This window comes from Thermobia domestica, chromosome 17 (genome assembly GCF_964235325.1).
Source record: "Thermobia domestica chromosome 17, izTheDome1.hap1.1, whole genome shotgun sequence".
NCBI classification, from domain to species: Eukaryota; Metazoa; Arthropoda; class Insecta; order Zygentoma; family Lepismatidae; genus Thermobia; species Thermobia domestica.
In genome coordinates, this window is record NC_137470.1 from 13756848 (window position 1) to 13770337 (window position 13490).

Genomic DNA, 13490 nt, shown 5'->3' on the forward strand with positions numbered 1-13490 from the left:
CGGCTCAATTACTGCACTTCACCTCTGTTGCAAAGAATTCCTGATTCGGTAACAACCATATATGGTTATGGTGAACAGCGTTGATTATTTGAGAGTTTTCAACGAACTTAAATACTTCGTTACTGAATTATTTGTTTGTGTGTCTATTTATCTGTCTGTTTTTTGCGGTTTATTCAACCCTGCATTCGATAGAGCTTCAAAAACTATCAGAGAAAGCGATTAAATTTTTCGCGTCACTCTTACCGTTCCCGAGATATTGGCCAAAAAATGGCCGATTTACAGAGATTTAAGGAGCCATGCCTCGGGAACCGTAAGTCATAGAGAGATCATGTTGGTCTTGATCAATATCTAAAAGGATAAAAAATATTTTAGTACCAAACAGTAACCAGTGGCCACTGTCCAACTGGTCACTGGTTTGGTCAATGGCCAGTTGGCCAGTGGTGACCAATTAATATCTGTACCAAAATATTTACCATCCTCTTAGGTATCCTTGGTTCGATCGCAGCTCGCGTCAAGTGAACTTTGTGATAGACAAACACCGTGTGCGTGGATTTTCTCAAGGTTCTCCCGTTTCCTCCCATTTTCTTCATTCCACCATTTCATTCATTTCGCATCATCACTGTCCCCTTTAGCCTAACCGGCATAACCATGGGAGGTAAAACTTAAAGATTTTATTTCATTCTTTCAAGACTTTGATCTTATAGTTTCTTGAGTCATAGTAATCTTCAGAGATCCTTACGATTTTGTTCATGTGCTTACGAAATCAATGATTATATGTTTTTAATAACTATAAATCATTATAATCATGGTATGCAGGTCACTAATGAATGTAATGATAAATTTTAGATAGAGAAACGCTATCTTAATTGATGATTTTGCAACTGAAAATTATAATTTTCCTTTCCTACGAGAAAAGATAGAAAAACTATATATACTTATGACGTATAATTGTCTTACTGTGCTTAACTAAGACTGTCGTTAGTTTTTGTTTGTTTGTTTGTGGGAGTGGGTGGATCGGTGTGTGTATATATATGGGTGTTCTGAACATGGCGTCCACGGGTAACAGATCGCTATTATTCAGGTCAAAGTAAAGCGAAAATGCTATGTAATGGTGTACTCTCCGGAACCTCCTTCAAGTCGCTATATGAAATCAAAATTTCACTATGTGGCAACGTCGCAGATTAACTTGCAACCATTAGTATTGCTCTGCGAATCCATTAGCGTTACAGCGATTGTTGGATTAATAAGTGGTGCTAGCGTCAAAGTCTATCAACTTTAACTGCCATCTGGAAGGAACCTATATAACTATTTGATGGATTGGTATATCTTCTCTGACCTTCTTTATCTGCGATGTTGTCACACTGAAATTCTCGTCTCTAGACCTGAAAGGTATATACCGTATTTCTTCGAATATAAGGCGCACCTTTTTGTCAGCTTTTATACGTCCAGAATTCAGGTGCGTATTAGATTCGATGGCGCCTTGGATTCGATGTATATACTGCAATATACATATTTATTCATTGCACGTAGGTTACAACATAGTAACTGCAGTTTTTAATACTGGTAGTTACAACTAATTTGCTTAAAATAGGTTGTATTACAACAATGACAGACTGCACAAAGATGGTAATCGCTCACGAACAATGAGCCTTACGTTTTACTGATAAGAAAATGCTTATCGAAATAGGAATGCATTTGTACACTATTTCTGCGCCTTATATTCAATGCTTTTTTAAATGAGTTTAAATGAGGTGAAATTTCAGTAGCGCCTTAGATTCGATGGCGCCTTATATTCGAAGAAATACGGTAATTATGTATAATATTCGTTTTATTTTGACTTGTATAATAATACTCTGTAGTCCGTGGGCGCCATTTTAGAACACCTGATATATATATACACGATACTCCCAGTAGTAAACAGATACAAGATGATTGTTTCATAGTCACGTAAAGGTAAGTTCATTTTGGCACGGTATAAAGCAAAACCTGACCTGTATCCCCCCAATCACCACCAGTAAATTTAGAAAGGAAAACTAATATGTATATGATGATAAATGCTTCGTATAATACTTTATCTGCTCAGAGTCATCATAAACTTTCTGCTTTGTGGTACCAGTTTTTAATGCTAAAAATTATATAAGATCCTTGCGAGTTTCACTTAACACGTTTATGCTTTTACTACTAGTGAGTGTAAGAATTTGTTCCAAATTACGAAACTAGAAGGATACATTGCATTAGTAAATTTACATATTGAATCCTTCTGTTGCTATAACAATACTCTTTAAGTTGGGATTTAAAAAAAAAAAAAAAAAATTGATATACAAAATATGCATTTACTGACAATGTATCCACAAACCTTGTAAATATGTTTGTGTACACATTACAAAAGCTAGGTATCCAATTGTTTATTTATTAGAGAGAGTTCTACATATGATTGGTAAAGTCATTTTCAATGAAAATGTTAAGAATAGAAAATAAGGAAATTTTTGAAGAATGGTGCCTGGCTAACACTATGACGTAACTCTGGATTACAAAATGGAGCCCAAGTGGATGCTTCACAACTACTTTTCTGCTCTTAATGTTTTTCTTTCATTCTCTTTCTCTCTAAATAGTGCTTTTTTTTTCCTGGTTGTAGGTCATTCTGTCACCTTTATTCATGAAACCATTAAAAAGCACTCTGGTTTCCATATTAAATAACAAATTCGTATTTTAACACGTTGGCTACCAATCCTCTTTCTTTTATCACCAATTATTTCATAATTGTACGCTTCTATTATTAGCTATTATTAGCCTAAAGAACGTAACCGTAAAACTAGAAATTCCATTTCTGTATTATTATTTGAGTGAACAGTGTTGGGGGGAGGGCAGTGGCTCAGTGGTAGAGCGTTCACCTCCGGTGCTTGGGGTCCCTGGTTCGATTCCAGCTCGCGCCGTGTGGACTTTCTGGTGGACAAACACCGTGCTCGTGGGTTTTATCGGGGTTCACCCGTTTCCTCCCACTTTCTTCATTCTACCATTTCACTCATCTCTCATCATCACCGTCTCATTTAGCCTAACCGGCATAACCGTGGGACGTAAGATTTCATTTTATTTTGAATAGTGTTGGATAATTGCGGAAGAAGTTAAATCTGGCAATATCACAAGTGTTTCTTTATCATAGGAATCAACAGATTTCGCTACTGGCAATATAATAGTGCTGTTATTTAACTGTTCCAAGGAACATTATGTGCTTTGGTTGTTTTCTAGTGGCACAGTGTAGCGTAATCAGTAACGCTCTGACCTTTGGTGCGAGCTGTGCCAGATTCAAGAGCTTTTTCAGGTGAGCCATTCTGAGTGAGGTTTTTCGTGGGTTTTCCTTATTCGTACCAAGCAAGTGCCGGGATGGTCAGGTCCCAGGCCACTTCTTCCTTCCCACATTCCCGGATCGTGTGCTTGCCGAAAGATGTCATCCCTGACATATGACAAGCTTAAGGGCATAGCTACTGGTAATGCCGAGATATGTGTATCAATAAACGGTTGTTTATTACTTGTATGGAATATTGTAATGTCTATTTGGTAAAGAAAATAATAGTCCGGGATTTTAACCCTTCGCCGAATTTATTTTTAAATATTACAAAATATTTAAAAAATATTACAAACTTCTTTCAATGTACAAAGATAATATATATATGTGTCTTTTCCTTATTACAAACACAGGTGAAGGAAGGAAATATTTTTTGCACAGGAATCCTTTAGCTCAAGGCAGTCTCCAGGGCGTCTATAGCGACTTCAAGATACGGTGTTTAGGTAACCTTCTTAGCTCATGGCATCCTCCAGAGGTTCAGGTTGTAGTTAGGAATCCCCTTAGCTCATGGCAGCCTCCAGAGGTTCAGGTTGTAGTTAGGAATCCTCTTAGCTCATGGCAGCCTCCAGAGGTTCAGGTTGTAGTTAGGAATCCCCTTAGCTCATGGTAGCCTCCAGAGGTTCATGTTGTAGTTAGGAATCCCCTTAGCTCATGTCAGCCTCCAGAGGTTCATGTTGTAGTTGGAATCCCCTTAGCTCATGGTAGCCTCCAGAGGTTCACACTGTAGTTAGGAATCCCCTTAGCTTATGGCAGCCTCCAGAGGTTCGGATTGTGGTTAGGAATCTCCTTAGCTCATGGCGATCTCAGGAGCAGGTGTAGGTTAAGTGATCAGTGATCAACTGATACTTCTCTCCTCTTTGGGTCCATTTTTATAGGTGAATTCTGGGTGGTTCGTTCCCCCTCGGGTTCCGTCGTGCTGGCTTCGTGTCTTTCTTTTTTTTTTCTTTTTTTTCTTTTTTTTTCCATGTGTATCGCCTGCTTGTACTGAAGATTGTAAACAATAGCACGTGTTGTATGGATAACATGTGCTCGCACTGAAAGGTGGTAATCGTTACAATATAAAGCAATACCATTGTACTCTAGTAACCCAAGATATAATATTTAAAAAGTCAAGGGTGCTATATATAATATAGATATCTATGCAGTATTTTATTCTTGTGCAAAAAGAATGTTCGTCAATAAATCCTTTCTTTGTTTGCCTTACAGATCCGAGAACATTTGACCCCTTTAGAGATTATGGCGTCTCTAATTGCTGCAGTGACACATGATTTGGACCATCCTGGAGTAAATCAGCCCTTCCTAATTGCGACTTCCAATCACTTAGCGGCACTATACCAGGTAAGATATTACTGTAAAGTAGAAAAATTAGATATTATTAAAACTTACATTATTTTCAGTACTAATTCCTCGTATATTTAGGTAAATGACTTTATCTTCGTTCTTTGTTGACAAATATTCTACTCTACCGTTCCGTAGGTATAGATTCACATGGAGGGTAGAGTTTATATTGTTCATTGTCCATTTAATACGACATATTGCACAGCTGTTTGTGGTTGGAAGAAGTGAAATATTCTGTCTGTATGTATATATTCCAACAAAAAATTCTGCATAATACAGTGTGTTTCAAAAAGAATGACTGATTTTAAAAGTCCATACGCATTGATAAAAGAACATACTACGAAAATGGGATGAATTTGCAAAATACAAAATCTTCCAAGTTTTAGCTATGCTATTACAAATGCTCTATGTGTCCACCGTCAGCAGCACGAACAACATCTAAACGATAACAAATTCTACCATTTCATCTGAAGTGCAAGGCGGAGCTGGACTCTTGCCTTTGCACAGACATCCTGTCTCTTGAAATTGGCGATACGAATGTTTTTGGGTGCAGGTGGATCATTGCCAAAACGCCGACGAAAAACACACTGTACCGAAATCTTTGACTCATTCTTTGCAAACTGCAGCAAACAAAACGCCTTCTGTTGAGCGGACGCCGTCTTACTTCTGACTGACAGCAAACTGAGAAGACGCATTGACTGACACCCAACGGTGATTTTCAGAAATTCTAGATCACACTCATTCAAACATCACTTATTTACTTGCCAACACGTCCCATGTTCCGTAATTACTACCGTCCAAAATCAGATGATTCTTTTTGAAACATGGTGTATATTCCAACATACAGTTCTACATGGCACACAGACAATATCGTATAAAACCACTTTCACATTTATTTTCACGTACCAGTTTAAATTAAACAGATTTCTAATTCTACAAAACCTGAATTTTTATGGGAATATTGTAAAATGAGTACCAAAATGAAATTTTGTTTGAGTAACTGTCATAACCTGCTCAAATCCTATTTTCAGAAAGTTTTGAGTTTAGAGCACTGAGGAGTCACTTCATAGTTTTCATTTGGGATTACAACCCTTTATTTATTTATTTATTATTCCCTTAGAATAATTCCCATGATAAGTTAAGAAGGATGATAACTAAACTCGATGGTGCTTTAGCCTACCTACCAGATGACGTAGTTCAATTGAGTGATTCGTGATCAGTACATCTGATACCTTTCTTCTTTTCCATACCAATGTTTGTTGCCTTAAAGGCCTATGCGGTTTGCATAAGGAACAGACTGTCACGTGATCAGGTCAAAATTCACGTTGCATGTTAAATAGAGTCTGGAAATCCCAGATCCAGATGTGAGATTTTAAGCACGTGACCTCCACGTGGGGTGCCCTGGGTAATTTGCAAAAGGTGCATATACTTTTCATTATTATTGACTAGCTGAAATATCCATTCTTCGCGTGGGTCAGATAAAATATCTATGTAAACAAACTGAACAACGAAAAAAACTATCGGTCATTTCTATTACTTTTACATATCCCGGTAAACACCCCCTAAGACCCCTGATTCAAATTTTTAAAAAAAAATGCCTCTGACCCCAAGCCATTGGGGACTATATTTGGAAGTCAACGCCTGTCGGAGTATCACCATTCATCTCAGTGACCGCGAAAACTATGGATTTGACACTAATATCGGTCATTTTGGATTATTTTTACATGTCTCTGTAATCCCTCCGCAGGAGACCCCCGGTCCGCAGCCGAATGGGGTGAATTTGGAAGTTAATGAGATCAGAATTTCACCATTGATTTCAGCGACCGCGAAAACTATGAATTTGACACTAATATCGGTCATTTCCGACTACTTTTACATGTCCCGATAAACGCCCACCTGAGACCCCCTGGATAGAATTTTGAAAAAAAAGAAAAAAACTTCTTGATCTGGGGCGTAGACCAAAGTATCCGGGACCAAAATTTGGTAACTGTCGGTCCATTCGTCTGGTCCCAGGCCACACAAACACAAACAAACTCGTTATTTTATTTATATTAGATTAGATTTTACTCAAAAACTTTTGACCATGTTCTATCCATATTTACCTTACGTTCTATACATCGTTTTTAAGCCCTTCATTATATCTTTGCAATAAACTTTCACTTAGCCATTTATTATAGTTTTTGAGATATGTGGACGACTTAATTTTTTCATTGATTTTTCCATTTACAATAATCTAATCTTTCGTGCTTTTTGACTATGATTCATCCATCTTAGGACAATTTACTTTCAGAATATAGAAGCTCTATAGTCTCTTCAATATTTGAGCTGAATGTCATCCATCTTCTCAAAAGTCTGTTTACATCATTGCAACCAGATAGTCCCTTAAAGTTGTTCCCCAGTTACACAATGGTGCTTGATGAATACTGTAATCAAATCCGGGACTGGCTACTTAGAAGGACTCATAATAGGATTAAAGAAAACAAAAGTAGATGGGGATTTACTCTCTCGTACTTATTAGGATGTTGATGGTTTGTTTCTTAAAAGAGACAAAGTGTGGATGCATGTACAATGTGCTCAGAGGTTCGATTTGACAGTGACAAAACACTTGTATCATATATGGGTTCTGTGAAGCATTTTAATGTGGTACAATAGTTCAATGTAAAGCTTATCTACAGTAAAGAAGCATTCACCAAACCGGCTGTACAGTAAAGAAGGATTCGTCCAACCTATTCTTGCAGTAAAGGAGGATTCATCAAACCAGCTTTATAGTAAAGAAGGATTTATCAAATCAGTTTTTGTACTAGAGAAGCAGTCATCAAACCAATTTTACAGTAAAGAAGGATTCATCAAACTAGCTTTACAGTAACGAAGAATGCACTAAACTCGTTTTTGCAGTAAGCAAGCATTCATCAAACCAGCTGTACAGTAAAGAAGGATTCACCAAACCTATTTTTGCAGCAAAGAATAATTCATCAAACCAGCTTTACAGCAAAGGATGATTCATCAAACCCGTTTCTATAGTAAAGAAGGATTCATCAAACCTCTGTTTACAGTTATCAAACATTCATCAAAATATTTCTTACAGTTAAGAGTAAGCAGAATGGACACAACTAGTATGAATTTCGAGCTTCCATTTAACTTGGGCCATAAACACTTTTCATTACATAGCTATCTCGGATCTTTAATTTTTGTTTTTATTTTTATATTATTTTGATTTATTTATTTATTTATTTATTTATTTATTTTTAAGGAAAAGATTCACAATAGTTGAAAGTAAACGACAGATATCTTAATGCAGCTGATTTGCCCGATTTCGTAATTTCACTGTAGTTTTATTATTGGACATAGTCACAAAACTTAGCAGACGTATTGAAAAACTCAAAATTTTTTTTTAAAGCTCGCTTCTGATTTCTGCCACAAGAGCTCAACAGTGAGCATTTATTCAAGATGGCGACTGCCGCAGAAAAAGCTTGTGTTGTAGTCGACTTTCATTCACATCAGTCTGTCCTAACAGTGCAACGACACTTTCGAACAAAGTTCAACAAAGATCCACCAGCTGCCAAGTCCATTCGGCGATGGTATGCACAGTTTACTGCTTCAGGATGCCTTTGTAAGGGGAAATCAAGTGATCAACCTACGTGAAGAAAGGGACGTGCTGCACCGAGTGTGGGAAGAACTTGATTATCGACGTGATATTTGCAGAATTGCTGTAAACTGTGCATACCATCGCGGAATGGACTTATTAGTTGGTGGATCTTCATTACACTTCGTTCTGAAGTGTTGTCAGTACTGTTAGGTCATACTGAGTGAACGAAACTCTAGCACTACATAAGGTTTCTCTGCGGCTGTCACCATCTTGAATAAATGCTCACTGCTGTGCTCTCTTGGTAGAAATCAGGAACGAATCTGCAACACATCAAAACTTTTTGAGTTTTTCAATACGTCTGCAAAGTTTTGTGACAGTAAGCCCAATAATAAAGCTACAGTGAGTTCATTAAATCGAGTCAGTCATTTGTAATAACCTTGTATTAATAATCAAGTAGCTGTACCGTTGAAAACTTCGTAGGGCAGATTAAAGATGTAATTTAGTACGTTAATTTCTGTATATTTTTTTTATTAGCGTTTGAAACAGAAAATAAATGAAACATCTACCAATCAATTGACCTTAACAGAATGATATACGTGAGTGGAAAACTAATATTTTTGTAAACCTATACCTTTTGTGTACCTGTAAGATTGATACTGTACGATATCCGCACAACCTGTTAATACGAAATTGGCAATAAGGCATACCTTTATTAACCTTTTAATTATGATACTAGCAAGAAGACAGTACACGGTATGGTCTATGAGATATAGCCTAAAATTAAGAGTAACCCATGAACTTCAACTTTAATTTAAATACATATAAAACTCACAAACTGTGCGAAAGTGGATGACTGTACCGAGAATCGATCCCAGGATCTTCGGCATATCATGCCGGTGCGGTAACCATTACGCTACCCAGTCCGCTTCCCAGAACAGCCACACTCTCTCTCACTCCTGAAATCGTTGCTCTCCACCCAGACCACATGGCTTGTACCACCACACCCTAGCTACTGTGGTTGCACAATTCAGTGTCTATATATTGAAAATACCTTTTTTCGGTTGTAATTTCATATACGAGGGCAAGTCAAAAATTATCCGCAATGTTGACATAACTTCGTACATTGTTCATTGTAACCTCTGTCCTCGTTTATTTTATTGTTAAACTGTTGTCATCATGTTATGAAAATTTGATCCTAATTCCTCCGTTTGTCTTCCTTTCATTACAGAAAGATCATGGCCGCTCAATTAGAAGTTTGCACGAAAAAGGAATACCGAGCAGTGATCCAGTTGTTGTGGTGGGAAGATGTATCAGGGGCCACAATCCATCAAAGACTTTCGGCACAACACACGAACAGTGTCTTGCCGCAATGGAGTGTCTACGAATAGATTGATAACTTCAAAAATGGTCGCAAGTGCTACGTACGAACAAGGAGACGGACGACCATCTACGGCCACAAATGTTGACAACATTGAGCATGCAAGTGACATAGTTCTGTTAGACAGACAAGACGAGTGACCATTTATGAAGTGGCACATCGTCTAGAAATTTGTCATGGTTCTGCTTATGAAATCCTCCACAATAGACTTGGGTTTCATAAAGTCTGTGCAACATGGGTTTCAAAATAGACTCACAGTGTTGCATAAACAAATGCACTTGGACATCTCGCCAGGCTCCTTCCTTCTTCGTGCGTAACACTTGTGCGACCTATTTTGGATTTTTCAATCCATTCGTAGACATTCCGTTACGGCAAGACAGTTCCCGTATTGTGCCGAAAGTCTTTGATGGATTGCGGTCCCTGATACACTTTCTGATCACAAAAACCGGATCACTGCTCGTTCGTTGTTCCTCTTTGGTGCAAACTTCTAATGGAACGGCTATGATCTATCTGCAACAAAAGGAAGACAAATAGAGGAATTAGGGTTAAACTTTCGTAGCATGAACACAACAGCATAACAAGAAAATAAACTAGGACAGAGGTCAGTATGAAAAATGTACGAAGAATTATGTCCAAGTTGCGGGTAATTTTTTGACTTATCCTCGTATATTAATGAAAGGAGGAAATAACCATTTTCTTTATACACCAGATCCTTTATAGGTGCGAATTCAATAACACATAAAGAGTAAAGAAGTGAATGGCTGGACCGAGACTTGAACCCGGAATCTTCGTCATATCGTGCCGTTGCGTTAACCACTGCGCTACCCAGTCCGCAGCCTAGAACACCCATACACACTCTCACTCCTCAAGTCGGTGCTCTCCATCCAGACCAAATGGGCTAGCTGCTGTGCTTGGATAAATCCAGTGTCCATATATTGTGAACACTTTTTTTTATTATTTTTTAACGGTTTTAATTTCATATATATTAATGAAAGGAGGAAAATGTGTGACTGTTCTGGGAAAGCGGATTGTGTATTGTAGTGGTTAACGCATCGGCACGGCATGTCGAAGATCCTGCGTGCGAATCCCGGACCAGTCATTCAATTTTTTACTCTTTGTGTGTGATTGAATTCGAACTTAGAGGATGTGGTGTGTTAAAAAAAAAAAAAAAAAAGTTGTTTCTTACTTTCATGATATATTAATTTAATAGGAAAATACAACCGAAAAGGAGGTATTCTCAATATATAGACATTGGATTCTCCAAACAGTTGAAACTAACACGCTCGGCGTTAAAGTGTAAGACGTAAAAGCAAATCTTAAAATTTATTTTTAATATATCTATCAAATTTTCACAACAACTTCTATTGTTAAGGGGCAGGGAGAAGGATTATAAGCTGTAGTTTCACGTAACACTCGTTTTGAAAGCGCTTCCACTAAAAGAATCCTTGTGGTTTTTTAATTATTGCAAAAAAATAAATAAATGAATAAATAAACTTATTTCATCGTGTGTAAAGAATTTAAAATGAATATTGTGAATATGAACAAAATGATTTACTTAATTTGATACCCATTAAACGAGGTATCAATGAGATGTACATTTACTCCTTCATCAGTGTAGGCCTTACAGTTTTGCCCTGCAGACTTAACGGTACCTAGACACCTTGAATGATTGGAAATTTTCAATTTTCGTGTGCAGGGAACGAACAGTATACCTAACATTTTCGAATTGCAAACATATTAAGATAAAAATAAACCAATTCAGGGTGTCTCAAAAGTCCCCTGCCATAGGGTAACTCTGTTATTGTCAGAGTTACAGCAAAATGTAAGAGGAAATACCGTCTCCAAATATGATACTTTCAACCTAAAGTGAGTTTTTTTTTTTTTTTTTTAAATCGGACGAGCCATTTGGAGTGTACACTCTTTATGCGTCCAGTGTTAAATAAAAATTCAACATTGCCATTTACCTGGATCCACATCATAAAGTGAATGGGGGCATGTTTGAAATGGGAGCTGGCCATCTACAGGTTACCGTAAAAGACAGTAAATTTATTCACTTTCGAGAAGGTTTCCCCTCTTACATTTTGTGGTAACTCTGATAATAACGAAGTTACCCTATGTCAGGGGACTTTTGAGACACACTGTATATTGAATTGTCGTAAACTACATGAGTTGATTAAATTTTCAGCATTTCTGCGTGCGATTTTATTTTTCGTTATCACTTTCTGTAATCAAGCTTCTCTTAAACTAATCTGAACCTATATTTAAAATCAGAATGATTGTTGTATAATAAAACTCTGATTTTTCGCTGTCAAAATGAGATTTATTGTAGGGTTTTGTATACTTAGTGTGGACTTCTCTTTCTTTAACCTTTTCTACTTGCAGTCTCCAGATGGAAATATGAGAAGCCAGGTATTCTAATTCAATATTTTCCTTAATGATTCATAAAAATAAAACAAAGGCCGTGGACATAGTTGTAGTGTAGAATGTGGGCGAGTCATTTTGTAATTTCTAAGTCTGTGTTAGATAAGGCAGTTTAGAAGGCAGGGTATTAATCCAACATAAATATATACAAGATTTTGTTGTAAGTAATAGTCCAGTTGTAATACAGAGAAAATTTACAAGCTGTGCTTCTAATCAAAATAAATGTTCGCTTCTGTCTGTAGTGCTTTGCTTCAGTTCGCACTTGTACTGTTTGGAGTGAAGTATTAGCTAGGCACTTAAAAAGGGTTTTGTTTCATTCCTTCTTTCAGACATCCACACAAGTGGGTATGGTAATAATTTCTTTCTTTTCAGCATCCCTTATATTTTTCCTTTTCCATATTATATACTCATTCCTTTCAATGCTGTACATATATTTATTATAAACTATAACTTAATTTTATAGAATCATTCTAGTTTCAGATTCCTGTAATTTTTAAATTTTCTTTAAACTTCCAAGCTTTCGACTCTCTCCTGGAGTCAGCCATGGAGGTTGAAAACAGGAAGAAAAGGAATAGAAACATTAAGGAATAAGAATGGAAAAGACTTACCAAGGGAAGAGCTCTGTTGACGGAAACACGTTGTCGAAGTACGTCAGTGGTCGTCAGATGAAGATGCAAACTAAAATATGGCGGAGTCAATTGATGTGCCTTTCTTGTTCCTTGTTGGAAGGTTGCTAACTTATGTTATTATTTTTATTGTCATGCCAATGGTGTGAAAATTTTGTAATTACCTCCTCCAATTCGTCACTCAACCATCTCTTGTCTAAATTTAATTTAGTGTTTTTGAGTTGGCAACCTTCCAACAATTAACGAGAAAGGCGCACAAATTGACTCCGCCATATTTTAGTTTCAATTATCTTCATCTGTAAACCACTGACGTACTTGACAACGTGTTTCCGTACAAAACAGCTCTTCCTTTGGTAAGTCTGTTCCATTTTTATTCCTTGATGTTTCTATTCTTCCTGTTTTTAACCACCGTGACCAAGACTCCAGGGTAGAGTCAAAAACTTGGAAGTTTAAAGAAAATTCAGGAATTACAGGAATCTGTAAGTAGAGTGGTAGAATTCATGAGCGTGGTTTTGCATTGTCTAATTTTATACAGTTATGAGCAAACTTGTATAATTAGCCAATATCCCTTCTCAGTAGCTTGGAACGGGTCTACCTAATGAGTACGGTTTTAGGTGTTACACAGAGAATTGGGATATTTTTTCTCCAAAGAAAATCGATTCAAATTGCTGTATTCCGTCCTGAAGTCTATTAACAAGAGAGCATGTGTGGGTTAGATATGCACTTTTGCTATCTACTATGGAGATTTGAAATACATTAGGGGGGAAAATGCCATAAACAAATCCGCAATAACATTTG

At 37.0% G+C, this 13490-nt stretch overlaps 1 protein-coding gene across 5 annotated transcripts in view; it reads left to right on the forward strand.

Moving 5' to 3' along the window:
- LOC145674581 (uncharacterized) overlaps positions 1-13490 on the forward strand; it is a 476266-nt gene that overhangs the window by 360100 nt on the left and 102676 nt on the right. For all 5 annotated transcript variants that reach the window (XM_081744773.1, XM_081744775.1, XM_081744774.1 and 2 more), the window contains one exon: positions 4550-4681. In XM_081744773.1, coding sequence (XP_081600899.1) covers positions 4550-4681 — 132 coding nt within the window. The remainder of the gene's footprint in view (positions 1-4549; positions 4682-13490) is intronic.